Source organism: Chroicocephalus ridibundus, chromosome 15 (genome assembly GCF_963924245.1).
Source record: "Chroicocephalus ridibundus chromosome 15, bChrRid1.1, whole genome shotgun sequence".
Classification (NCBI taxonomy): Eukaryota; Metazoa; Chordata; class Aves; order Charadriiformes; family Laridae; genus Chroicocephalus; species Chroicocephalus ridibundus.
Genome location: NC_086298.1, coordinates 11,201,363 through 11,229,035, shown reverse-complemented (window position 1 = coordinate 11,229,035; position 27,673 = coordinate 11,201,363). Strand labels below are relative to the sequence as shown.

Below are 27,673 nucleotides of genomic sequence, written 5' to 3'. Positions count from 1 at the left end.
AAGAGAAGGTTTGTAACATCACAGAAATATCCTTGCTACCTTCTGGCATCTTCAAGAGACTGGAAATGTGGGACTGCATCCAGCTGTCTTCTCTGGGGCAAAATTCCTCTGGCTTCTGTGGGAGGTTTTACCCAAATAAGGACTGCAGGATCAGACCTGTTATTGTCACTGCAATTAACATTTAGATCCACATCTAACACGAACTGTTACAGGCTGGTTAGGGAGAAATTTAATTTGCTCTAAACAGCTTGATGGGAGAGGAGCGTGAAATGCCCTAGTTATGGTAATTTCATGTGTTAGAGTCTACAAAGGTGGATTTTCAGCCGTGGGTCTAATAACCCTGGTATCTGCTGCAGCCATCCACCTAAGCGTGCTTTGGGATCCTGAGGTTTGGGGCCAGATCCTGTGCTCGGTGGTGGGGTAAAGCCATCGACACCGCGTGCAGGCTGCCTGATCACCGTGGACATGCCCAACGCCGTGAAGACCCACGCTCATCTTGGGCCGTTCCAGCACCCGTGACCCAAATGGCGTTTGTGTGGTCCAGGCCGGCAAGAGCCCGGATCTGTCCCAGCGAGGCACGGAGGAGCGTTGCCCCCAGATGGGTTTTCCCTTATCAGACACAAAGATGAGCTTTAGTTTATCAGGAAACTGATTTCCACCTTTTTGCTGTCGGGGTTTGTATGCAGGTATCCGTGAGATCCGTGATTTTTGCCCCGCCGACCCACTCTTAGAGGCTTTGGACCTGCTTTTTCTAACAACCTCCAACTTTTTTTATATCCCTATATATTTCCTTTTTTCCCTTTTCTCCCAGGAGTTAATGCAACTCAGCCATAAAAACTGACTTAGAGATGAAACTTGGCATTTAAGGTCCCAGCCCGGGAGCAAATGAAGTTACCAGTTATAAACACACACCAAAATCTGTTTGGACATGCTGAAATTACAGGAGCAGAGGATAAAAAGGATCCAAGATGTTTTATTTTGTTTTAACTTCTGCAGCTCTCCGCGTGTCAGTTTGCAGCCGCTTGCCTGACGCAAGATGGGTCCTCTTGGTGGGTTTTTTGTTATAATTAAAGCTGATGAATGTCAATGCATCGCGGGGGGGTCCCGAGCTGGTCCGCACCAGGCTCCTGCGGGGTTGCCAGCTGTGTACCCCCCATCTAACCGCTCGCGTGTGGGTCTGCCCAGAAGGAAAGGCAGGGTCTATCCCTGGCACAGAAGAGCAGGCAAGAGTTTTAAGTAAGAGAAATCAGGTCTCAGGGCCTTTCCGGGGCCTCTCCCGCGTGGCTTGACTTACTACAGTGACAGGTATGAGACAGACCGATAAGTGCACGCAGGTGATAGACAGGGATATGGCACTGAAAGATAGATAAGAGGCTTTGTTTTTATAGGAGGAGGTGCTAGATTGCTAATATTTATGACACGAGAGGCTTTGCCAATTAAAGAATAAATCATGGCAGATAAGAGGCTCGGAAGCGCTCCACGGCTGGATCCGCCACACAGTGAGATGATGGTTGGCGGCAGCAGCGCGCCCATGTGTGTGTCGTAAAGCGGGATGGTGGTGGGTGCCCCGGCTGTCCCACCTACCCCCCGATTTCCCCCACCCCCGCTTGCTGCAGGAGAGCCGGGCTCTGCGTTGGCAGTTCCCCACGCCAGCAGAAACCCCCAGCACTTGTCCCCGGTGTCATCTCAGGCTTCCCGCGTGACCCCGTCGCTCCCCACTGCACGCGAGCAGCTGGAGCCGTGGCCTGAACCTGTTTGTTATGCACGTTACGGCCATCAGGAGCGAGGGTCGATATGATGTTTAATATGCTTCATGCATAGTAGCGTCGCTTTGGTCCATCAAGTCACTAATACAGGTTCTTACAAGGCTGAGTGTCATTTATTAAGTCGGGGCGGGGGGGGAAGGGGAAGCCTCCAGCGGTGCTGGGGGGTCGGTACCCGCAGCGCCGAGGCGGTGGGACCTCGCAGGCGAACGGCAGAGGCACAGAGAGTTATTTGTGGCGCCTCGTTTTATGGGGAAACGAAATAAATCGCGCTTTGAAGGCCGGCCGCCGGGTGACGCACCGCGGGGACGGCGCTGGGGGTCTCTCCCCGAGCCCTGGGGTCAGCTGAGATCGCGCAGCATCCCTCCCAGAGCCACCCCCCCGCCGCCACCGCAGCGCTCCGCACCCCGCGGTGGTTTTCTTTCTTTTTTTTTTTTTTTTTTTAGTAACCCTTTTTCCCCATCACTTTAAAAAAAAAAAAAAACAAAAAAACAAACCCACACCACACACCCCGGCACCCGTCGGGGCGGGCGGCGGCGGGGCGGGCGCGGGGCGGGCGCTGGGCGGGGGGCGGGCGGTCGCTGCGGGGCGGGCGCGGCGCTCGCTCCCCCCTGCGCGGGCCCCGCCGCGGAGCCCAGCGCGCCCCGCGCAGCCCCGCCGCCGGCGGAGTTACGGAGCCGGGAGTTTGCCACAACTCCGCGGCCTCCTCTGCGGGGCCGCCGGTGCGGGGCCGCAGCCTTCCCCGCCTCCTCCCTCTCCTCCTCCTCCTCCTCTTCTTCCTCCGCCCCTTGGGCTTTTTTTTTTTTTTCCTCCTTTTTTTTTTTTTTTTTCCCTCCCCCCTCCCTCTCCCCCTTTCGCTTTGATTTCGCTCTCCTCCTCCCCTCTGCGCGCCCTGTGCCTGTGTGTTTTTTCGCCGCCGATCTCCACCAAGCCCCTTGGCATGAGTTAAGCACCAGCTATGGACACCAAACACTTCCTGCCACTGGGTGAGTTTTGTTCCGAAAAAGATTCTCCATTCCTGCGGCGGGGCGAGGGGGGGGGTGGTGGTGGTGGTGGTGGGTATGTGTGTGCGTGCGCGTTAAATAAAATAAAATAAGCGCCCGACCTACCCCCTCCTCCGCTTCTCTCCCCGGTCTGGGGGGGGGATGCGCTGCGCCCCTTCCCCGGAGCCGGGGGGGGGACACACAACTTGGTGTCAGCGCCGGGCGGGCCTGCCCCGTGGCCCCCGCTCCGGCCGCCTGATTGTAGTTAATTATTTTTCGGTTTGTTGTGTGTTGTTTTTTATTTTTTTTTCTTTGGGGGTTTTTTTTTTTGGGTTGTTTTTTTTTTTTTTTTTTTTTTTTTTTTTTTAGTGTGTTTTCTTTCCGCGAGGCGCCGGGTGGCGGCGGGCCCCGGGCGGGCGGCGCAAGCGGTATTTTCAAACGGGGCAGCGGGCACCGGGGCTCGGCCGGGAGAGCCCCCTCCCCGCCCGGGGCTGGTTCTGCAGGAGGGCTCGGCAGCTCGCAGCCTTTGCTCCCCCCCTCCCCCCTTGCTTTTCTTTCTCGGTTTCTTTTATTATTATTATTATTTTTTCCCCTTTCCTCCCTTTTCTCCCTCCCCAGCAGCATCTGGGGCGCGCAGGCGGGCGGGGGGAGGTGGTCGCCCGCGGGGACCCCCGTCCTGCGCCCACACTGGCCCCGCTGCTCGCATCTTCCCTCGCTGGCAGCTCCCAGAAGCCGGCACGCTTGGGACCCTCCTGCTTTTTTTTTTTTTTTTGCTTGTTTCTTTTTCCTTTCCCCTCTTTTTAGTTACGTTTTAAAACCTATTTCCAGCTGGAGTTTGCCATGGTTTCGGTGACTGAGTCAAGTCCTGGCTTGTAAGGGCGAATGCCTCCTTACGGCTGGGTTTCAGGAGAAGTGATATTGCAGAGCTCAGTGTTTAGGGTGGGGGGAAGAAAAGTTTTAGCGAAGTAGCCCGGCGCCAAGTCCCGGCGAGGGGGAAGAAGGACGAATCCTGCCCTCTCCGCCACTGCTCAGCGCGGCGGCCCGTGGGCTCGCAGCCTCCGGCCGAGCAAGCCCACGGCCAGTGAGAACATCCACTCCGGCTTCCCTGGGCTTTAAATCTGTGCTCAGCCTCTGCTGGTGTGTTTTGTTTCTTTCTTGTTCTTTTTTTTTTTTCCCTTTTTTTTTTTTTGTTTTGTTTGTTTTTGTTTAAGAATTGCAATTTTAGTTGTTCCTTTCTAAGAGCGAAATAAATATAAACGCCATCACAAGGTCCCTGGCCAGCCCTGCCCCTTGGGAGTGTTTCCAGGACTGCTGTGGTTCGGGTCCGGGGGGAGACCTGGCAGGGAGAGCCTGGCCCCCGCGGGCTGGCAGGTCTTCAGCTGGCATCTGCTTTCCCCCCAAAATCACGGTTTTACGGTGCCCCTGGTTGATTCGCTGTGAGGTGGGAAACACCGCTGGGTTGACTTGCCCGGAGTTGCTGCTCGGGCTAAAAGCATCTCGCCTGCGGTGTCCCCCGGGAGCGGGTCCTCCTGCCGAAGTCAAACCCGCTCCTTTGGGGTGGGTGAAACGCAGAATGCACCCACCGAAGCAGAAAGTGCCTGTCTCTTGCACACAAAAGTGGCTTAATCTCAGGGGTGGCTGCTGTGAGATTTACGTTTCCTTTGATGGTCTGACGGAAAACAGTCCAAACCTCTGTTGATACGGGCAGGATCAGGCCCCTACGTATATACTTGCGTTTTCTTTCAGACCTGAGCTCCCCTGTTACACCGTAGATGCTAAATAATACGTGGTGTTATTAGTCATGTTGACTTTGACGGGGGAGGAGAGGGGGAGCGTGTGTCACCTTGCTGCTGGCTCGGGGAAGGATTTTCACACTGGCGCAAGTGAAAAACAACTGATTTATCTGCTCATTTATAAACGTATGTGCGTGTGTATGGCGGGGAGAGGGTGGGTCTTTGCAGGAGCATCCAGAGGGAAAACAAGGCGGGCACCCCGGCACAGTGATGCTGGGGGGGGGGGCGGGTTATAACGTCGCACGGGAGAAAATTCAGCTGCCCGCAGGAGCTGTTTTTGGTGCGTGATCTGGGTTTGTGTCCGCTGCAGAAGTGACTCCTAAACTTTATCCACCGCCTTTGGTCACCGGTTATTGGAGAAATCAGCTTTGGTTGTAAGGGTGGTGGGTTCTGCAGGGTTCGGAGGGGGAGATGCTGGTCCCGCTCTGAGCACGGGAGGCAGGTTGAGCCCAAAAGTGTGTGAGCAGTTTGTGAGAGCGAGGGGAGCCCCGAGGAGAGCGAGCAGAGACCTTCCCAGCGAGACCAGAGCGGAGCTGGTGGGGCCAGGGGGCCTCGATGCTCTTTGGAAGTGGAATGGTCCAAAACCCGCCAGGTCCCGACTTTGCAGAGTGCCAGGGTGTTTTGCCAACCCCATCCCACGTCGTGGTTGGGAGCTGGCCTTTGCAAGCCGAGGGGAAAAAAATAGCCAAGCTTGTGGAGTTTGTTTCCCTGCACACGAGTATGGGCCTGAGCCGGAGAACAGGAGCAACCGGGGGTCGAAATCAGGCTCCGTCACTGTGTGGCCCCGCCAGAATCTCATCTCAGTTTGGCCTCAAAAGGATAACCCGGTGGAGGTTCCTGGCCAAGTCCTGCCCGTGGTGAGACTCAGATAACTCCGCTGATGTCATGGGTGGAAGCGTGGCCAGCGCTGGGCACTTTTAATAGTAGTATCTCATTTTTCCTGCTGGTCTCGGGAGCTGCTGGCAGATGCCAGGCAGAGGCTTCCCACGAGGACGGCACGTCCCTGGGCATCTCCCGGGCTGGATGCCGTTGCCCTGTGGCTCCGTTTGCTGTCCCGCTCCCTGGACAACCTGCAGCGTGATCCCAGGGTTTGTGGGCAGCGGGGACACTGCACGGCACGGGTACCGCCACAGCCCGGGGTCACCTCGGGTCCAGCAGATGCTGCTTTAGAAGCCGTCTGGGGCTACAGATCTCCCTTTACTAGGTTTTGAATGATCGGGGATGTCTTGCTTTTGTTCCTCCTGGGGGGCTGTGCTGTGCCGAGTCTCCAGGAGGAGGAAAATCAAGAAAAAGGACGTCATGCAAGAGCTTGCGAGGCTGGGGGGACCCACATCTCCGGCCTGGTGGGGTGCATGTGCCGAGGTCAGGCTTTGCCCGGGGCCAGGCTGGGGTCTGACGTGCAAACCGAGGAGCTTGGATCTTTGGGTAGCTGCTTGCTCCCAAGGCTCTGACCATTGAAATCCTTTTATTGCTTCGTTTTCTTCTTTGCCCGTTCCCCTCGGAAGGTGGTAGCTCCTGGGGAGCGAAAGAGAGATGTTGAGCTCCGGGATCCTTTCCTTGAGGCACAGCCTCATGGCGGGGGGGGGGGAAGAAACAGTTAATGGATGTCCGAGGCTGGTGCTTCCCTCCCGGAGGTCAGTTCACCGGGTTGCAACCTCTGCGAGTCCGTCTTCCCACCCGCGCGGCCGTGCCAGGGGTGGCTGCAGCTGCTCAGGATGCGGGGTGAGAACTGGCCGTGCAGGGGAACGCCTCCGAGAAAAACAGCAAAACAACCCCCCCACCCCGTGACCGACTTTGGGGGGGGGGACAGCCCAGGGCGTGGGGGCTGCTTGGGGTGGAAGAGAGCATGGGAGTGTGAGCATCTTCATCCTGCGTCAAAACCCGAGGCAGACTGGTGGGAGCCCCCATCTGGGTTGACATCTCATCACGTTCCTCAATTCTCCTTCTTTTAGCTTCAGAAATTTACAGCCGGTAGGGAAATCCGTAGGGAGGAAAAACTTCGGAAGGCGCCGAAAGTGTCATGGCTTGTCCCAGCATCCCTGTGAGGAAGGAGGAATCCTCTGCCCCACTTCTGGGAGATGCTGGCCGGCTCCGTGGGGCTGCCGGTGCCGCACCAGAGAGGAGCCTTGTAGGAGCAAGAAATAAAGTATAAATAAAGTATAAAATAAAGTATAGTCGTGTCCTGGTCCCTCTTGCCGAAGCGTAGTGTAGGGCTCAGCCTCTCCCAGTTGACATATGCAAAACAAGCTGGGAAGGAATTTTTGCCTTTTTCAGAATCTGGGCTGTGACAGTTAAATAAATCCTTCGAGGGTCCCTGAGTTTACTCCGCGTCGTCCTGCTGTGTTGGAGAGAGCGTTTGTGTTTCTCGTATTTAGGGCATTTTATTTATTTAAAAGAGAGCGGGGGAGAAAGCCACAGAATTTTAGTTATTCATCGCAAATATTATTATTGGCACTTTGCTCCTGTTGGAAAAAAAAATAAAAATCAAGGGGGGAATCAAAACATTTCGCTGGAAAATACACCCTGGCTTCGTCCCACCCACATCTTGAAGGCAAAAATAAATATTTATTAAGAAACGGGTTAAAAACCTTTTCGTTGGAGTATTGTTTTCTGGGAGCAGGGGTGCATTGCCATATGCCAGAGCCCTGCCACCCGGCTGAATCTTTGATTTTATTTTTTTTTGATTTTTTTTTTCCCCCCCCAGGATGGTTAAGAAAACAAACAAACAGCGGAGCTGCGGGCTTGGGCTTTGGGATGCTCTTTGGTCCTGCCCCTTGCACAAGGTGCTGGTTCCTACGAGCGTCGCGGCACCTTTCGGGGGGGACCGTGTGTGAGCAGGGTATTCCCCCGAGGCTCTCGCCTGCCTGAAATCACGGAATCGTTCTTGCTATAAATATCCCGCGACCCCGCTGCGGGAGGCGGTGGCCCTTGGTGAGGGGCTGAACCGTATGGGTGATGGTGATGGAGCGGGGATGTCGAGGGGGTCCTTGTCCCCCAGCCAGGGTCCTCTCTGCTGAGCGGGGCTGCCAGTGGTAACCAAAGCTGGGGACACCTCAAATCACTGCTGGGTATTGCAGGGACCTTCCCTGGGATCTTGGTAACCTAATTGGGCTCTAATTAATCCTCTTCTTTGGCTCCGATCCCCGCCGTGTCTCCCAGCGTCACCTCCCTGCGTTGGCGAAGGAGCTGGGTCTCTCCTCCCTCTGGCCCGTGATGGGAAGGGATGCTCAGAGATGGGGAGGGATGCTGGGCAGAGGGATGGGAAGGGATGCTCAGAGAGCGATGGGGAGGGATGCTGGGCAGAGGGATGGGAAGGGATGCTCAGAGAGCGATGGGGAGGGATGCTGGGCAGAAGGATGAGGAGGGATGCTGGGAGAGCAGTGCGAAGGGGTGCAGGGCAGAAGGATGAGGAGGGATGCTGGGCAGAGCAGTGCGAAGGGATGCTCGGAGAGCAGTGCGAAGGGATGCTGGGCAGAGCCAGCATGCCGCTGGTGCAGGATCCAACCCGGCAGTTCCATAATTGCTTCCAAAAAGGCCCAGGTGGGCTCTCAAAGTCAGTCTAGCTACAAAGCAATAGGGGAGGCAGCCTGGGTGGTTTTATTTTAATTGATTTTGTCAGGAGTTGCTGTATTTTATTACATTTAAAGACTAGACTCTGGAATAACTTTGAACGTTTGACACACACACAAAAAGCAGCTTTCTGACATTTTCCTCTTTGCTTGTCTTTTATTTCATTTCTCCCCTCTCCTCCTCCTCCTCCTCAAAGGAAAGCGTGTGCCTGGAGGGAGGGCAGAGGAGGAGGGAGGAGTGGTTGTGTCTCTCCAAAGGCTGCTCCAACATCAAGGCAGCGCAAAGCAGACGAAATAATATTGCAAATAAGGATTTAAAAAACCCTACAGAAGGATCCCCACACATGCCAGCCAGCTCAAACTGCGAGAAGATTTTTCAGACAGAAGCAATTTAGCCTGGGAAAAATGCTCTATTGTTGAAATGGAAACTGGCTGTGAGAACTTGCCTTTTCTGACGACGTTTTGCTTAGAAAAAGCAAAGCAAAGTCAGGGAAACAACCTGAGTTTTTTTATTTAGAGAAGACAGAGAATTTCAAAATGGAGGGTGTTTTCTGAGATAAACCGGGAACAATTCCCTTGGAAGAAAGGGAAGGAAGGGTTCAAATTAAGCCCAAATGCAGCTCCCCTCCTTTGAAATTTTGTTTAACGTGGAGTTAAAAAATAATCCTGTTCAAACAGACCACTCGCAAGCATAAAATGCTGGTTGTTGGTGTGTTTGTTTTTTTTCTCTTTTATTGTGATCTACAATAAAAGTTTCAAGGTTGCACCTTGGGGCTGTAATCCTGACGGCAGCCCTGTTTGTGCCAGCTCCTGCCCATCAGGAAGGGACGGATTCCGGCCTTGAAAACTCCTGATCTTGCCCGGATGAGACGGATCCAGGGTGGGGAAACTGAGGCAGGCGGGTGCGTCTGAGCGGCGGCAAAGCTGGGAACGGGGCCCGGAGCGAGGGCGTGGGGATGGTTGTGAAACCTCGGCTGGGATGGCGGCTTCCAGCCCTGCTGAGCAGATCCGGCTGGGATCGGAGCTCCCCAGGGCTCCCGGGGGCTTTGGAGGGTCCCAGCTCCGGGTAGCCAAAACACCCCAAACCAACCCCAAGCTGCTTTTTGGCCTGGGAGCAAAGAAAAGCTCCCAGATGGGGGTTTGCGTGCAAGCCAGGTGCTCCCAAACCAGACAGCGAGGAAGAAACACCCTAAATGTTGGTTTTATTAAGCATCAGGAGCAGCGCTCGCATCCCCGTTCTGCCCTAGGGGAGGGGGTGCCTCTCGCCGTGGGCATTGCTCCTTTGGAACCCTGGGGAATTTGGGTTTTTTTTAGGTCAATCTCTCGGTTTCGGTGCACGGAGGTTGGTGTGGCGTGTTTGGGGTTGGGTCTTGTCTCAGCCGTCACCCTTTGCCCGCATTGTCTCGGCTGCGAGATCACTGCCGAGCGGAGAGATAAAAGGTGCGATACTGGTATTTGCGACCAATAAAATGGTAATGGCATTCCCATCTGGTTGTTACTTTGCATGGTCTCCTCTTTTGTGGAGTTTTGGCTTTCTTCGGCTTTTATAGACTTTAAAAAAATAAAAAAATCAGGGGTGGGGGAGCTGAGGGAGCCCGGAGCCCCCCCGAGGTTTACAGCCCCGCAGCTCACGGAGCAAACCCTTTGTGCCGGGGCTGCCGGGAGCGGATTAGGGAGGGATGCCCCGTCTAGTTTCAGCTGGCTGTGCAGCGCTGGGCGCGAAGGCCAGAAACATTTGATTGTTGTTTTTCCATTTTTGGCCGAGGAGTAAGTGCTGGAAAGTTGGGGTTTTTTTTGGGTCTGTTGTGTTTTGTTTTTTTTTTTTTTTCCCCCCACTGTGAACTCTGTGGGCTGCTGCGAGACAATTTTGTTGTGGGCAGCGCGTCTCCTACGTGCCCATTACGGAGCGGCGGTGAGGCAACGGCAGGGGTGAAGCAAGAGTGGAAGGAGAAGCGCGGGAGAGGGGGATGCGCTTCCAGCCGAGATCCGCCCGGAGATGCGGAGGTGACGAGGCGGGGAGACGGGCTTGGCACGTGGGATGCCACGGAGGAGGCTCGGTGCCAGCGGCTGGGATGGTGAGCGATGGCAGAGGCACGCAGGGGCGTAGAGAGGAGCGGGGTCAGGGAGAGGCAGGAGCAGACCCGGCGGCGTTGCATCGAGCCAGGGAAGCTCTTTTGGCTGCCCCCGGCGGGACGAGGGATGGGCGAGAGCATCTTGCCAGCGCCGTGGCTTCCCTTGGGAGCAACGGCTTCTCCCTGAGGACCCACGTGCTGGTTGTGGCTCTTGCAAAAGGGGGGAAAAAAGAAAGAGAAACCCTCTTTTCCCACCAGCCATCCTTGCCAGACTGTGCTGAACCACCCATCTCTTTTTGCTGCCCCGTTTTTGTCCGATGAGTGAGTTTATCAGGCCGGGGAAGCTGTGGGCTCTGCCCCGTGCGGAGGAGCTGTGGCCACTAACGCCAGCGAGCAGGGCCCGACCGGCGGCAGATAACGGCGTATCGGCGGCAGGTTGTGCCGGAGATGCTCATCCGCGCCGTGGCGGGGGGATGCGTGGCCCCGTCTTGCCTTGCATCGGTGCTGGGGCTGCTTCTGGACCCCCCCCGACACCCTACCGCTGCCCTGCCCCACACCCCTGCGGCTACCGCAGCCCGAGGGGGGGTGGTTAGAGGGCGTTCAGGGGTGTGGGGTGAAAGCTGGGGGTCCCTGCGAGGGCACCCGAACCCTCCAAAGGACCGGGGAACTTCAGCAAGTTGGAAACCGCCGTCTGGGAGCTCGGCACCTGCGGGGCCAGCCCTCCCTTTTGACCTGCGCTTGTTCCCAGTGTGGCTTTCAATTGATCATAAAAATCCAGCGTGATTCACGGCGCTTCTGCCCTCCAGCCCGCCGGGCTGCGGCTCCCCGCCTTCGCTTAGCGTGAGAGAGCAAATTGCCCTCCAGTTCATCCTCCTCATTCCTAATGGGGAGCCGCTGCTTTATGGGTCTGGTTTCCACCCCCCCCTCCTTCCCCGTGCACTCCTTAAATTATAATATGTTAGAGATGGTGGCGTAGCATTTTAATTTAATTTTCTCTCTCTTTTTTTTTTATTTTTTTTTTAATGTTATTTCATTTATTAAGAAAACCGGTTTCGATGCAAGGTCCCCAACGTCGGGGTGGCGAGGGAGGGAGGTGCAGCTCCATCCCGGCGCAGACCCCGTGTGCGTGCGTGTGCGTGTGGCTCACAGACAGTGAAATTGCACCCTAGAGTTATAAAGCAATTGTCTAGCTCAGCAGCAGAATGAGCATGAAATGGTGCAGAAAGCAACTAAATAAAATTGGGTAAGGCAGATGCATGAAAATAATGACATCTCTATACCGGCGTCAGGCGCGCTTGCTCTCTCTCGCACCACGCAGATAAACTTTTATAACAGACTTTGCATTTATTTTCCCAGGGAACTCTTTGGAAATGGAGATGTTAGTGTGCAGTGAGCCCCCGCATCCCCTCTCCCATGTTTCTGGGGCCATCGTGCCGTGTCTTGCTGCCACTCTCCTCCCTCATCACTCGCCCCGTCCCTCTTTTCCTTTTTTTTTTTGTTTTCAGAGCAGGATTTTTATGCTCAGCCAAACACCAAAACGATAACCTTTGCAACTTCATTTCCCCTCAGCTGCGGCAGCCGTGCCGGGCTGGGGGACTGCTGGAGGCGGGTGGCTCTCCGGGGTGACCTGCCACGTCCCGTCCAAATCGGACCAAGAGTTGCTTTGCTCTCACTTTGGAGTTTTCTCTTTTTTTGCCCTCCCTGGATGGTGGCAGCTGTAAGGGTGGATCCATGTGTGCTTTAGGACGTGAGAGCAGGGGTGGAAAACCAGGCTTGGTGCACTGGCTGTGTCCCTGCATCCCTCCTCCCAGGGGGTGGCCGATGGCAGCAGGGCCACCCGATTCCACCCTCCCTATTTATCCAGATGCACAGGTTGAAAATGCCCCAAATTGGGGGCCTGAAGAATTGACTTTAGCTGCGATTCCTCCCCGGACACCCGCCGCGGTGCTTCCCTTGGGCTCCGTGCCACTGTCCCTGCCCCGGAGCCTTTGGCCTCAGCTGAGGCACGTTCCCGTGTCCGCTCCCGGGAAGCCAGTTTCCCGACACGGTTTGACGTTTTGCTCCTTCTGCACCAGGTTCTCTGTGAGACTGGGAATAAGCTGCTGATCCTCCCACCCAACAGGCCCTTTAGGTGACATTAAGGCTGTCCCCATCACCCTCATGCCCTCCTGCCTCCAAAGGGGTTACTGGCCACTGCTCCACGTGCCCATGGTGCTGGGGATGCCCTTTCTCCATGGGGTGCTGCCGGCTGCATCCCAGCCGGAGTGGCTCATCCCAGGAATGGGGAGCGGGTGGCAGCAGTCGGGCTCCCCTAGCCCTGTGCCTCCTCAGCTGCCCTGTTCAGAGGCCTCAGGGCTGAGCTGGTCGTGGATCCTTTCCCTCTCTGCAAGGAAAATCCAAGGAATATCCAAAGGAGTCCATCCTTTGCGCTGCCGGGCTTGCTGTGCCCGAGCCTGGGGCTTCACCGCCCAGCGCCTTTGCAGCAAAACCTCCATCTCGGATTTTCCTTTGCTGGGATGTCTCCCTGGGGTCCCAGATTAGCCGCTCCGGTGCTTTGCCGCCTGCCTCCCCATCACGCGTGGACCAGCGCGGATCCCACGGGTGGCTGGGAGCCGTGTTTTGGCTGCACAGCCCCGAAGCGCAGCGCGGCCCCGAGCCCAGCGGTGGGACGTGTGCGCGTCCCCCTCCTCGCTGCGTGCAAAAACCCGGCGCCCCCGGAGAGAGGCAGAGGAGGAGGAGGCTTCGTCGCAGAGATTTCTCCGGCTCCGGGCAGACGGATGCCGAGGTCCTGCCAGCATTTTTGCTGGTGCGGAGCCACAGCCTGGGAGTGGAGAGCAGGGAAGTGCAGGCATGCAAAAATCAGTGTGAAGGCATAAATCAGGCCGAGAGTGAAAGGTTAAAGAAATCCAGAGGAAGCAGAGTGATGTACGTGATAGAAAGGGGTTTCCTGTACCTACGCAGGCCACCCAGGCTCCCTTCCTGCCGGCGTAAACCTGCGAGAGCAGAAACTTTCTGCACCCCTAAGCAAATTGTGGTCTGCTGGATGGGCACCTTGTGAGCAAGTTAATACTTTGTGCTTTGCAGGATGCTCTCCCCAAGCCTCTGGGGTGGTATTTCTAGGATGCCCGGGCAGCACCGCAGCCGTTGGACCCCACGGCGGGGAGCGGGAGCGTTGCTTGGGAAGGGCAGGGCGCTATGGTCCGCGTTGGAAGCTGTGCTGCCGTGGTGCAGCCTTAAATTCCCCATACCTCTTCCCTGCCATCCTTCCCGGGCTGGTTTTCTGCAGGGGAGCCGTGCCGGCCGGCTGCCCCCACGTCAGGGACCGGACACCAGAGGTGGCTCTGGGAAGAGTTAAGGCCCCTGGGACAATTACCTGCGGGCCCCCCATGATCCCTGCCAGAGATAGCCTGGCCCCAGGCCAGCTGATACCTATTGTTTGCGAAGGTCGGAGACTTTATCTAAACAGTAGCTCAGAGCCGGGGCTTGCTGGGAGCGGGAATCCCAGATGCGCTGGGGGGGCTCTCTGACCTGGGGAGGGGGCTGATGCTGTGCGGGGACTTGCTCCTGAGATGCGTAGCACCGCGAATTGCACCCCGCCGGCTGCTTTATAAGGTTGGGAGACACAGATTTGGTTCATTAAGGGGTTTTGCCTGTGGCTCGAGTTGTATTTTGGTAGCGGTTCTACCGTACCCGGCACCCCCCGCGCTGTGCCTTGGAGCTTGGTGCAGCTCTGCCTCGGGGTTTCACCCTTCTCTGGGGGGGAAAAAGCCAGCAGTTCCCTTATGGTAAGTCTCTCCCTCTTCGTGCCTCACCTGTGGGGCAGGTTTAGGCTGTGGAAATCGGAGGCCATCGGTCACGGCGGGGTTTGTTTAGCTCGGGCACTCGGTTTTCTCAGCTTTGTTGTTTTTCCTCCTGGGTTGCAATTGCCGAGGGGTGTTCGGCGCCGCTCCCCGCGGGCACCCAGGTGCTCTGCTCGGCTGGGTGTCATGCCATGGCAGCCACGGGCGGGCGCGGAAAACCACGTCTGGCTTCTCCAGCGAGGTTTCACGGCCTCTAGGTGTGTGCAGGCAATGTTGCGGGGTAGGGATTTCTTGCAGCAAGCCCTGGGTGGCAGATAACAGCCGGTGCCCATCTAAAGCCCTCCCCTATGCAAGTGGGGAGGTTCCACCTCTCCCTCTGCCTTCCCAAAACCCTGCGGCAGCGCGAGGGATGCCGGGCTGATCCGGGTATCCTCCCAGATCTCTTTCTTGGAGCGGTGGCATTTGTACCCGGGCGCTGCCCTGGCTGCCATAAGGTGTAGCCCACCCTGGGACCGCAGCCTGGTGATGCTCAGCAGCACCCTGGGGGCCACAGCCGGTGTTGGGGGAGCGCAAAATCTCTTATCGGAGATTCACAAGCAAGCGAGCCCCAGGATACGGCCTGGGAAGCAGTGGCACGGAGGGCAAAGCTCATCCTGGCTCATCCCCGAGAGCGGCGGGATGCTCCCAGTCCTGCCCGAAACGTGGGGACCCCACTGGGAGGGAGGATGTAGAAGTGCCTGCGCTGGGTCGGGGTGCGGGTTGGGGTCCTCGCTGCCCGTGCCGCGTGGGAAGGGGGGGAGCACGGGGCCGGCGGTGCGTGCCGGGCGCGGGGAGGTGCCCGTGGGGCAGGAGCAGCCGGTCCTGCCAGTTCTCCCCGGCGCAGGGCCGGGCGCTGGGAAGTCCCCCGAGCCGCCGTCGAGGCCGGGCTGAGGGCTGATCCCGGGTCCCTCTCTGCCACCGGTTCCCTGGGTGGCCTTGTGCAAGTCACTCCCGTCTGGGCATCCCTTGACTCCCAGCGGGGTGACGGGGTAACGCTCTTCCTTGGCTGGTCCTGGTTGTAAAATCTTGGGAAGCAGAGACTCTGCGCTGGGGAAAGCACCCAGCGAGCTTGGCCCTGGCTGGGAATAAAAGCTTGCGTTGCATGGGAAGGGAAGGCGAAGCCAGTGTGCTCCCTAATTGAATGCATCTTTACAAATTAATAAGGTAGAAGTGACTCTACTGAGAAAAAAAAAATAAATCCAACCCAGTGCGTTGGCCTGCCCCTCTAATTGTCAGTGTGGAAATCACGGGCACATGAGGACTTGCAAGCGAATGATTAAATCCGCAGCCTTATTTCAAAAGCAGAGGAAATGAGCCTCCCAGTGCTGCCCAGCACCATGCCAGGGCTGGGGGTCGTGGGCAGCCCATGGGCAGAGGAGCCTTTGCCGGGGGGGTTTGGCTGGCGCGGACTCCGCGAGCACCAGCGGGACCAGCAGCTCGGCATCGATTTCATCGAACAGGTTCAAGATCGCGTCAGCTTAACTAAGGACCGAGACTGACCCGCGGTGATTTGCTGGCTTTATTATTAAGACGATGTTGTGGCTGGGCTGGGGGCGAGGGAGCTTGTCGTTCCCATCTCTGCGTGGTGGGGTGGCTTGGTACAGCACTGACACCTTTTCCAAATTTTCACCATATGTTTTGCTGTAAATAGGTAAAATCCCGAACGTACCTTGTTTAGGAGAAAGACTTGACATCCCAGCTCTTGGCCCTGTCAGTAGCTGCAGAAGAAGAATGTTCTAAGGATCTATTCATCATTGCAATTATTTTATTAAGAGTACACCGTGTGCTTGGGGGCTGGAAGAGTTGGAGCTTTGGGATGTTTTCAGCATTATAAATACTGGTTGGTTACATCACCCAGCTTTTAAAAAATGGTATGTGTAGTCCTGGTGAAAGAGGGTTTGCAGACAACCTTGGAGAGGAGAGCTGGGTGGCTGTTCCCAGCAGGGAGAGCAGCATGGCTTCTGCTCCTGCGTCTCCCTCGGGGCCAACGGGGAGAGAAATATCTGGGCTCTGCTTGGGGGGAATTTGTGCCTGAGTGCCCGTTATGGGCTGGATATGGGTGAAATGGGCTCCGGGTGGGCAGCTGAAATGTTATCCCGGGAGGTGGGTTGTCTCCTCTGGCAGAAACATGGAGCCTGTAGCACATCACTGCTCCCGGCTCTGCAAACGCTCCGGATAACCTCATGCTGCCAAACCCCAAAATGCTGCTCCGAGGCCTCTTCTGCAGTTTTCTGTCCCGTCTGGGGACACGTGGGGGTTGCCCGCCTTGGTGTCACCCTGTGCTGCTGCGGCGGTGGCGGAGCAGCCGGTGGCGGGTCCCACGGCGGGCTGGCACCTCCGTGTGCCTTATCGCGGCCGCGCGCCGGGGCTAAAGTCCACCATGGGAAAATGCCCGGTGGACTTTTAACTGGAGTCCTCCGGTGAGCCCAGCTTAGAAACTTTTAACTGTTTCATGGCGATTTCTGCTGGAAAACAAAGAGAAGAACGGGGGAGAGGGCGGGGGGTCAGGTCCCTCACCTCCCCGGGGTGGCGATGGGGACCGTGCCGGCTGGTTGCTGGGGTCGTCACTGCCCGTGTCCACCCCGCCGCTGGCTCTGCTGTCATACCCAGCCGTGCCGTGTAGTATGGGCCCCCCAAAATCTAGCGGTGGGCATGTAGAGGCTGCACCAGGGTCACCGGACTGTCCTCCCTGGGACACATCCCAGCGTGCCTCCCTGCCCTCCTCCCTGCGCTCGCCCTCCCGCTGCGCCGCCTGAAAAGATGAACCCTGTTTGCCGGGGAGGAGGTGGGCATCGCATCCATATCAATGGGCAGCTGCATCTGAATGTTGAAAAGAGACTTTGCTGCTTTTTTTTGCTGGCCCGTATCTGGTTTTACCTCCTATTTCAGGCACCTGGGTGCCTGGAGGGGTTTATTTCAGCATCTTCGTCCTTATTCCTCTTGCCCTTTCCCTTGCCTTTTTTTTTTTTTTTTTTTTTTTTTTTAGTATTTCTTTTTCTGCAAGTTGTGAGTCTTGTTTGCTCTGGGTGGGTCCGTGGGCCACGAGCGGGTCCCTGTTGCCAGCCCAGGGCTCGAGCGGTGCCTGTGCCGGGGAAAAGCAGGGGCTTTCCCTGTGACTCCGTCAAAACTGAACCGCCACCCTCCCTGCGTCACGGGGCCATCGATCCGTCCGCCGCGGGGACAGGGACAGGGCATGCTCCCCCAAAGGTGGTGTGTGTGTGTGGAAATTCCTGTAAGAAGGGGCAAAAATGCGGGATTTGTGGCCGTTGGGATGGGCTCAGCGTGGGACGGCATCGCTGGCCGTCCCCGCAGGCAGAGCTTTGCAGGGCAGCGGGAGAGCTGCCCGCGTGCCACGAGCTGTGCCCTCGGTGGAAGTCATTCCCGGGTGAGAAATCCCCGCTGTGGAAGCCTTTATTACCGGGCAGAGCTAGGTTTGTTTTGTTTATCATCCATTTACTTGGCTTTGGAGGGATGCCCAGATTTCTCCAATTTTGTGTGTGTGTGTATGTGTGATTTATTAGGATTCAGGGCTTTTTTTTTTTTTTTTTTTTCTGTTTCTGGTTTAATTTCACTTCCTCAAACTGACAGGCCGTTTGAACAAACTTCTTTTGGATGATTTCCTCTATAGTTTTAAAGGGACACCTAAAAATAAAGGGAAAATGTCGCAGCATGGTTGGCAATTAAAAAAACCACCCGGTCTGTCGCTCTGACAAACCTCAGCCCTGATTTTGATAACGGAGAGAGCTCCGAGGGTGGAAGAAAACCAACATGATTTCACTTTTGGGTACTTAGAGCTTTTGACAGCGTTTCAGGGATCACTGGCTTTACTTGTTTCGCTGTAGAGCTGATGGTGCCGCGATCCCGCGCGCATTTAGGCATGTTCTTCGCTTTCCGCATGCGAGCGGTCCATTAAAATAGCTGTGCGTGTCTAAAGCTTTGCCAGCTCCAAGCTTTGGTTTCCTCTCTTTGGCTTGATCTGTTCCGCAGCAGTCAGGAAGGGAGGGGGGGGGAAAGTAATATATCCATTTAAGAAACACTGGAAAATGTAATTGCAGCCTCCGGAGACTGGGGAGCAGGTAGGCGAGGGCAGAGCACCTGTAGCTGCCTGGAGCTGGGTTTGCTGCTTTTGTTCTGCCGGGTTGTTTTTTTTTTTTTTTTTAACAAGCTGGGATGTCGCAAGGGCACCGGGGCTTTCGAAATAACCCCAGACGGGTTCTGGCCTGGGCGTTCTCCGGGGCTCGGCGCCGGGCGCGTTGCCGGCGATGGAGCCCGTGGCGCCGGGCGGCGGTGGGGAGCCCCCGCGGTGTCGGGGCGATGGTGGGGTGCAGGCAGGGACCTGGGGAGCCGCTCTCTCCGCGGCCTGTCGGCAGGGAGATTGAGATGAGGGAAAACTTCCTTTTCCCCCTGTCCAAGCTATAAAAGCATGAAAGAGAGAGAGAGAAAGATTTCCCCCAGGGATCGACAGTGATAAAAAGCCTCTCTCTTGAAAAGCAATGAGAGAAAAGAAGTGTGTCTAATCCTGCTGGAGAAGAAAGGGAGAACATCCCTCTGCCGCGAGCCGTGCGGGGACCGCAGGGACCCCGGCGTGGACGCAGCGACCCGGACGGATCCTGCCTGGTGCTGGCGGGTGACGAGGAAGGGCCAGATCCTCTGTGCAGGACCAGAGATGCTTTTTCTTGCATGGGACGCTGAGGGGTGGGCTTGGAGGAGCTCCCGGGAGCCAGCCGGGGGGTCCCTGCAGGGCTGGGGGGGGGCTGGCTGTGCTGGGATGCAGGGTGCTGGCGGCAGTGTGGGGCTCGGGGGGGCTGGGGAGGTGGTGCTGGCTCTGTTGCCATCCCCACGTTGCTCAATCCTTGCCCCCCGGCGGGGGAGAGACAAGCACAGATTTTCTTTCCCCTTTTGCCCTTGGCCGCGGGGCTGGGGGAGGCTGGAAAGGGGAGATGCAGCCCCGAGCGAGGAGGGATGCTTGTCGCCAGGGCGAGTAGCCAAGGGGCTACCGCAGCCCTTGGTCACTTTTTCCCGGTGGTGCAGGGGTGTGCAGCTGGCCTGGCCGCGTACGCAGCTGTCTTTCCTCTCCTGGTACAACCGTGTCACCATTTCCTCGGTGACAACCTGCAGCGTCCGAGCACAAGAGCTGCTCCATCCCCCCGTCGGCGGTGGGGCGGCGGCGGCTCGGCCGCTGGTCCCAGGCTGGCAAAGTCCGAGCTGAGGCCGCCCGGTTGTCTTTATTACTGTTGTGGTTGATGATTTATTTCGTGCAGCATCCGCCCTGTCTCATGACTTGATTAAAAAAATAAAGCAAACAGCAGCGCAGCGTGGCTGCTGCGAGCCGGGGGGGGGTGTCCCTTCCCCGAGCCCCCATGGGGTTCCCAGCCCATGCCTGAGCTGTGCGGGCCGGGGACGGGCAGCAGGGCTGTTCTGGGGGGGGGTTAGCAGAAACACGTGCTGGGGATGGTCGGGCATTGGGGTGGGAGACCTCCGCACGCCGGGTCGCGCGCACCCCAGCGAGGCAAGGGGCAACTTTCTTGCTCCTGGGGACCCACCGCCCCCCCCATCAGTGGGGTTGGGCATCGTCTCGCAGGCTGTAGAGATTCCTCTGCTTGTGAACAATCATCCGTGTCTCCTTGAACCGAACAATGATAATCCACAGCCAAGGAAAGTCCTCATTAAACTGGGATTAATGAGTTTATGTTTAAAAAAAAAAACAACACAAAACATCAAAAAAAACCCCAAACCGCCACCCCGCAAAGGGATACCCTTCAGGACGAAACGGGTGACGGGGTGCTGGCCCCGCTGCTGCTTCGGTGCCCGGGGAGGAAAAATAAAGCCGACATCAGGGTGTATTTGCCAGCTGCGCAGCCTGGTAGGCAGCGGGGTGGGCTGCATCCCGGGGATGCGTGCCGGGCTCCCCCAGCAGCCTTGCCTCGGGATGTGCTCGGGATTTTGGAGACACCGTCAGCGTTTTGCTGTGGGGGACGCGTTCTGCGCTGGCCGGCGGGCGAGCACGCAGCATCCTCGTGTGTGCCGGGTGCCTCTGAGGCATTCCACGGTGCCTGTTGTGTTGCGGTGTCACCTGCCGCCCGTCTGCTCCTCTTGGTAACAGCGGGAAACTGGGGCTGAGATTTTTAAAAGATCATCCCGGGATGTTAGAGCTGACGGCTTCGGTGCCGGGAGTTTCTGCCCTGGCCGTCGGGGAGGGCTTTGGCAGAGCCCACCGCCCTCCGCTTGGATACGGAGGGAGCGAGTGACTCACGAACCCCTCGGAGGGAAAGAGGAGCAGGAAACTAGCTCACGGCTCTTGTGAAAGAGAGAAGCCGGCTTGATACCTATAATTAAAGCGGGTGTCAAGGAATGAAGTGCAAATTCCTCCGTGGGCATCTCACCGGGAGGGAGAGCAGCACCTGCCAGCTGACCCCAAAGCGGCAGCTCCTCCCCGCTGCGGGGGGGCTGAGTCTGCGAGGACCAGGCATGACCCCCCCGATCCCATCCCTCCTGACTGCAACAAGGTGATGTGGATGGCGAGGCCACCCGTGTCCTGTCCCTGTCCCATCCCCATCCCCTTCATGCTCCAGCCAGCGTGAAGGGACCGGCTGTGGGAACGGTGCCCAGTGGGAATGGTGGATCTGCCCTGGGCAAAAATCTCCTGGGGAGCACCTGGGGGTTGTTGGGGTCTTGGGGGGAGCCTGGGCGCAGAGCTGGGGAGAGGCGGCGGGGCGAGGAGGGGTTTGGGGTGCCGGCTTTGGGAATTGCAGGCGAGCAAGGGCAGGACGTGGAAGCAGCATCCGTGATGGTGTGGTGGCTTTAGGGCGAGACCCGGCTCCTCAGAGGGGCTGGAGGAGACACTCGGAGACGTGTCCCACTGGGGTGCCCGCAGCACTGTCTCTGTGTCACCTCCAGGGCTGGCGTTGCCCCCCAGCACCCCTCCGAGGGAAACTGAGGCACGGGGGTAATGGCATGTGTGTGTTCTACACGAGTGCTGAGCACATGCCTGGTGGCTCCTGGCTCTTGCACGGTCCCTTCTTCTCCAGCCGCTCCTACCTGCGAGCCCCGGGCTGGTGCCAGGAGCAGGCAGGCAGCCAGCGGGGCGGGGGGGTGTCCCTTGGCTGTCCCCCGCCTCAGTCCCTGCCGCTGCGAGCGCCTTTCCCAGCAAGTGTCAAATCTGCTGAGCAGACGGAAAAAAAAAAAAGAAAGAAAAAAAAAAAACAAACCAAAAAACAAACCACCCAACCCAATAATGCGAGGAAGAAATGCTGGTGTGTCCTGGGTGGATTAGTCGAGACTCCTCGCTGGATTCCTCCGAAGGGAGGTGCTCGCGCTGGAAGCCGGCCACCAGCCGGGCCTGCCGCATTTTTCCTGGATTCTCTTACCATTTGGGGACTGAACTTTTGTCTGAAAAAAAAAAGTAAAAAAAAAAAAAAGTATTTTTAACTTGGTTGTGTCTAAAGCTCGTCTCGGCTTTGGGCTGTGCCCGGCTTTCTCCTGGCCCAGCGTGTGCTGAGGTGGATGCGCTGGGAGGTGAGGGCCAGATCCTCCATCCTGGGACCGGGAGGAGGAAGCGAGAGAAGGAAACATCGTTCTGATGCAAAAAAAAAAAAAAAAAGCTAGTTCCAGAGGTTTCCTCCCGCTTGGCCCCATTGCCTGACATACATAGCCAGAGTATGGAGCAACAGCACTGGTATGTCGGGACCAAAGCAGCAGCGATGGAGACATCGGCGAGAAAATCTGGTGTTAAGAGAGAGGAAATAGAGGAAAGGGGATAAATATCGGAGAAAGGCTTGTAGCCCCCATCACGCAGGACTGACGGACCCAGATAAACGATTGCCTTGGAAACAGCCATTGAAGTGTGTGATGTTTCTGTCTCCAGGTGCTCGTTTCCCTCCCAGCTGCGGAGCCATCGCCGGGCACCGGCACCGCTGGGCTCCGTGTGCCCCTGGGCTGGCTACCGGCGCGCTGCCTGGGGAGCCGGAGCCCGGCTCGGCCTGGCCGAGCGATCCCGCGGGATGACACTGAGCCCACAGCTCCGCAGGGCAGGGATGAGGCCGACGAGGTGCTGCTGCGGCTCCTTTGTTTATTGTAGGGTTGCCAGACGCGGTGCAGCTCTGCGGGGCTGCGAGTGCGCTTCCCCTGCTTGGGGACGGAGCTTGCCCAAGCCAGCGGGACAATCCGGGCTATGTTTTCATAATTAAAACAAATAAAACAAACCCATACGCGGCGTTATTTACAATACGCACTCGGGAAGAGTCGAGCTGAATATTGTTTCCTTGCCGAGTTTTTCCCCTTTGTCGCTCACACGCGGGTTTGTTGTTGTTGGCTGCTCCCGAGGCCGCGGTCTCGTGTGCCGGGTTGCTGCTGGCCCACAGCGGGATGCCCGGGAAGCCGGCGTGGGGTGGCCGGCGCTGGGCTCTGACCGCTGGGCTAGCGTGGGTTTTGCTTGGTAGCCTGTGCGGGTTTGTTCCTGGAAAGCTGGTGGAGGAGGGCAGCTGTGCAGGGCAGTGGCCGCGGGGTGCTTTTGCGAAGTGAAGAGATGCTGCTGCTTGTGGGACTGGCCGTGGGTGAAATAAAAGGCTGGGGTTTCCTACAGAGGGCCCCCAGGTGATTTTCCAGCAGAGACCAGCATCACTCGCAGTTCGTTGCCCGCAGCATCCGTCCCCGAAGGGACCGCACCGCGGTCCAGCAGCATCACTCCCGCGCGGGGTCTGGGACCTGCAAGTGCCGCAGCATCTGGCAGGACGGGCAGGCGTTGTGGTTTCTTTGGGGGGCAGCTCTGGCCCCCGGCTCCCACCCAGGGCTTTGAGCAAACATTGCCCTGAGGAAGGAGAGGGGAGATGTGGGGGATGCGGCTGCAGCAGTTGGGTGCTGCGTCGACTGGGCAGAGTCACTGCGGTCCTAGGTGATGCTGGATGCTCTCCCCGGACGGGACATCACTTATTTGGGAGGGGATATGACCGTGGGTGTATGCACACAAGGAGAGGGCATGGATGCCTGCGCTCACCCTGTTGGCAGGTTTTCACCCTGCTGCTTTCTGGCCGGCACCAGCCCGGCTGGGGATGCTGCGGGGAGGGATGCGTGCGGGGTGCGGTGTCACGCAGGGGGAAGGTGCGCTCCTCCCCTCGCGCCGAGCTGTGTGCAGACGCGTTCCTATGGGAAGCATATGGCAGGGAATCCAGTGCCAGATGGGTATTTGCTTCCGTTTCCCTGGCCCCCGGTGACCCGTGCAGCTCCTGCACCGTCAGCCGGGCAGCGCTCAGTGGTGTGGCCGGACCCCCGTGGGGACAGCCCCGAAGCCTCCCCTGGGAGCACGGCATGGGGGCGACAGGCAGGGGGCCGGTGGCACGGCTTGCCAGCCTTGTGCAGCTGTGCAGAAACACCTTGCAGAGCACCGGCAGCGCCGCTCGGGCACCAGTGCAGCGAGCTGTGCAAGAGCTCTGCGCGCACCCAGCCGGCTGAGCGCGCCCACCCCCGCCTAGCGGGGCATGGCTTAAAGCTGGGCTTAGGAGGTCAAAATCTACCCAATGAGTTAATGGCAATTAATTAACTCCAGGGCACTTTACAAATATTAAACCAATTGTTTTGCTGCGAGCGAGGTCCATACAATTACCCCACCGTGCAGACTGAGGCGCTGAGCTGTGGCGCAGCCGTGCACCCGCAGTGGGGGTGCCTTAGCATCAGGGCTGCGACTGAAGCCGGGGGCTGGTTCTGCTCCTGTTGACGTGGTGAACAGTCACCCAGGGTTTCGCGCAAGGCGAGGTCAGATCCCATCGAAGGCTCCTATCCGCTCTTCTGGGGACGCAAACTGCACCCCGCGGGCTTTGGAGCCCGAGCATCTCTTTGCCTGCTCCGTCCCCGTGCGCGTTGTAGGGGGAGGCAGCCGTAGCCGTGATGCTCTCGGTAACCACCGCCTGCGCGATCTCCTGTCTGGTGGCTTTTTGCTGCGGTCCCCAGAAGCAGCAGCAGCGTCTGAGCAGCGTCTGCGGTTGTGCAGAGGGTCCCTCCGAGGGCTCGGGCTCCTCGCCGGCTGCGGGGAGGTGGGCAGCAGGGTTTGTGCAGGAGCAGCTATTTTTAAATCCCTCCGGGCAGAACACTTTGTCCCTCATGTGCTTGCTGTTTGTTTGTTTGTTTATTTACTTAATTTGGTGGCCTGAGAAGTTTGTAGAAATGCTGCAAAAGGCAACTAATTTTGTCGGCTGTTTGGGGAGGGAAGGGATTAAATCTCAGAGGCCCATTGTGCGAGCGGAGCTAATTTTAGGCCTCTGATCTTAAAATAGAAGAAAGGAAAGAAAAAAAAGTAATAATTAGGCGTTTTCCCCTGGGCCGAGGGAAAACAGTTTGCCGGCATGGGCTGACCACCTGTGAGGTGGCCCCAAGGAAGAGACGCGGCTGCTGCTGGCCAAAGTCAACACGGGAGGTGGCCAGGGCTGCGCCGGGCTGGCCACGGCCACAGCCGGGGAAGGGCACAGTGGAGAGCGGTGTAGGGACAAGGCGAGGATTGGTCTAGTGGCTGCAGGGACAGGGGGGTGGCTGCGGTGCTTGGCTGCACTGGGTACGGGCTGGGGACCGATGGGGACCTGTGGCCATGCCGAGCGAGTGGCTCGTTGCCACGACCCACCCTGATGGCCTAGGGCTGGTCCAGCTCCTGCTGGGGACGGTTCCTGGCCAGCCAGGTGGGGCTCGTGTTCGCAGACCCTCGTGGCCGTGACAGCGTGCGCAGGGGTGACCCCGGCTCTGTCTCAGCATCCTTCCCTCTCGACGTTCAAAAAGGCAGAGGGGAAGTGTCCCCGCGATGGGCCGGCTCCACGGAGGCTGGATCCCATTTTGTGGCGGGGCTAGGCATCCTGTGAGCAAATATTCTGGCTATATTAAAATGCTTGGGATTTTCTAGCGAATTGAAGCTCTCCGAGCAGTGCCAAGAACAATTCAGCAGCCTCCAAAAACAGCTTTCCCTGAGGATTATTTGTTCCTCTTGCCAGAAGGATTGATGAGAACTGGTAGATTCAGGTGACTCAGCCCAGCGTGACCTGACGGTCTCGTCCCGGGCGGGCTGGCCGCTCGCTCCCGCTGCCGAGTGGGGACCAAGCCGTGCCGTGCCGTGCCGTGGGGTCCCTGCTCCCCGTGGCAGCCCCGGGAGGGAGCTCGGCGGAGGCTGACAGCTTGCGGGGCATCTCGAAAACATCCCGCGAGCTCCTCACCCCTCCGTGGGCTCCTTTCTCCCTTCTCCCCGGGAAAACTCTTGCAAAGGTGTTGACGCGCTCGGGGGATGCTCGGCGTGCGGGCTCAGGAGGAGCAGCCTGCGGTCAGCTCGGTCCCCCCGCCGAGCACCCACCAAACCCTCCTGCTGCTGCCAGAGCCTCTCCTCACCTGCCTGGCTCGGAGGGGATGGAAACCTGCTCCTGAGGACAGAGCAGGAATAATTCTGGCTGTTACCTTAATAACAAACCCAGGGAACGCTGCGAGCTGCCTTTGAAACCGCCAGAAGTAGCAAAAATGCGAGGCATGTGTTTAGGCAGAGCTTCAGTCTCCGGGTGTTTTTGGAGGGGGGGGGGCGGCGGGAAATATACACAAGGCTGTTTTCTTTTGGTTAAAACCTCTTTTGTGATCCCCTCCTTTTGGATAGCTCGCAAACTTTCAACAGCTCACGCCGTAGGTGGATGTTTGTGCTTGGAGATGTTTTTCCATGTGCTTCCCATAGCTCTGCTGGCAGGTTTTGGGATGGAAGAGAGAGGTAGGCTGCTTTAATATCATATGATAATATGAAATTAGCTCCGCTTGACATAAACTGAGACACCCCGGCACTCTTAGGGCTGCGTAGGGCTTGCTGGGGGTTTCTGGCCTCCGTCCCCTCTGCGCAGGGCGGGCGCCGGAGCCCGTGTCTCTCTGTGCCTGCACGGCTATTTTCTCCCCTAATCCTTTGCCTGCAGAGGGTGAATTCCAACTCGTGGTGGGAATTTAGGTCAAAGGTGCTTTTAGTTCAGAGAAATATGATCAAATTAGGGCCTTTTGTGTTTGCTTGTGTGTTTTTGTGTTTTGTTTTTTTTTTTTTTTTCCCAAAGGGACTTGCGTAGGCAGGGCTGCAAGAAGAGCTTGGCAGATAGATGGTCAGATCCTGAGCATCCTTAAATCAGGACAGCGCTGCCTTTGCTGGCGGCAGGGCTGGGATTTCAGCTGGAAAGGTCAGAATTGGTCCAGAGTTGGTCCTCAGCTGGGGATGCGTTTCTGGCCCTGCCTGGACGGGAGAGGTGTGGGTGCAGCCAGCAGAGCCCCCAGCCCACGGCATCCCCTGCGAGTCCCCCTGGGGGGGGGGGTTGGCTCAGGGACTTCCCTGGCCTGGGGGTTGGAGGGATTAAAATCTTATCCCTTGAGAAAAGAGACTGCATCCCGCTGGTTGGGAGCTGGGAGGTTTCCACCTCGGTCCTGGGGAACGGGGGCAGTTTGTTCCTGCTCTTCCATTGCCCCAGCTCTCCCGGGAAGCGCTGGCGGGGTGCTCCCCCTCCCAGTGTCACCCATGCTCCAGGTGGGATCCCATGGGAGCTTCCTCTGATCCTGCTTGTACTGTGGCTGCCCTTTGGGTCAGGACGGGCTTGGTGAGGCGCCGACCGTACAGAGGGTGCTGAGCCCTTTGCGGGATGGATGCGCCAGCCCAAAGGCACCGTCTCCCGGAGCGGGAGTCAGCGGCTGGGGAGCAGAGAGAGAGGGATGGATGCCCGATCGCCTTTACGCTGATTCAGTGAACCGGCCATTACCGTCATTCCCAGCCATCGTGGGCTTCTGGGCCCCTCTGCAGCGGCTCCGTCGCCGCACTTGAGGCAGCATCGCGCTGGCTGCGCTCTCGGCCGGCAGAAACAGCCGCCAGCGGAGAGGAGGCGCAGGGAAATCCGGTCTTCCGCTAGCGGCAGGCGTGAGGAGCGGCGGGGAGGACAGTAATTAGGTTTGTGGTTAAGCGCCTCATCCGCTGGGACCTCTTCGCTGAGAAGAGAACACTGTACTTGTGCCAAAAATCAGCCGTCGCGATGCCGGGGCATTAATCTGCTCCGGTCCGTCTCTGCGGGATGGGAGCATCCCGCAGCCGTGGTCCTCCCTGCAGCCCGGGGGGAGGATGCTCAGGATGTGTCCCTTTGAAAGCATTGGGGCTGAGCCGACAGAGCGGAGAGGAAAACATCTCCCTGCAGCTCAGACCTCTGGGATGGCTAATAATAATCTCCCCTGGGCTGCCGGGAGCGTTCATTCATGAATATTTGCAAAGTGCCTTCAGGTTTCGCAGGCAGGCACCGTGCGCGTGGGCTCGCTCTGGGGGACTCCAGCCACCGCCCGCTCGGTGGCCGTGGCCCGTGGGGACAGCACCCACTGGGTCACGGGGGGCTGAGCCTGGTGGGGCTGCGGTGGCCACGGAGAAGCTCTGCCCGGGCCGCGCTGGGCTCTGGCGGTGCTGGATCCCGTTGCCATCCTCCGTGAACCGCGCGCAGAGCTCGCCTGTGGGCGAGAGCGGGGGAAGAAGGGGCAGGTGGATGGCAGGTTCTCGCTGTAAATAGCCTAAAAAAGAAGCTTTTATGAAGAAATACATTAGTTGTCGTCTGCTGTCTTAGCCAAGCTGCTGCAGCCTCTCAAAAACTGTTTGTTTTCATCCCTGACATTAATGTGAGGTCTAAAATAAGAGCTGCAA

The 27,673-nt window shown here is 57.8% G+C and overlaps 1 protein-coding gene across 1 annotated transcript in view; it reads left to right on the top strand.

Annotated features, from left to right (window-relative positions):
* The first annotated feature begins 2,406 nt into the window (after positions 1-2,406).
* The window catches only part of RXRA (retinoid X receptor alpha), a 118,699-nt gene continuing 93,432 nt past the window's right edge, over positions 2,407-27,673 (top strand). Inside the window, exon 1 of the mRNA XM_063353165.1 lies at positions 2,407-2,749. Within this exon, the coding sequence (XP_063209235.1) occupies positions 2,722-2,749 (28 nt within the window). The 5' untranslated portion in view covers positions 2,407-2,721. The remainder of the gene's footprint in view (positions 2,750-27,673) is intronic.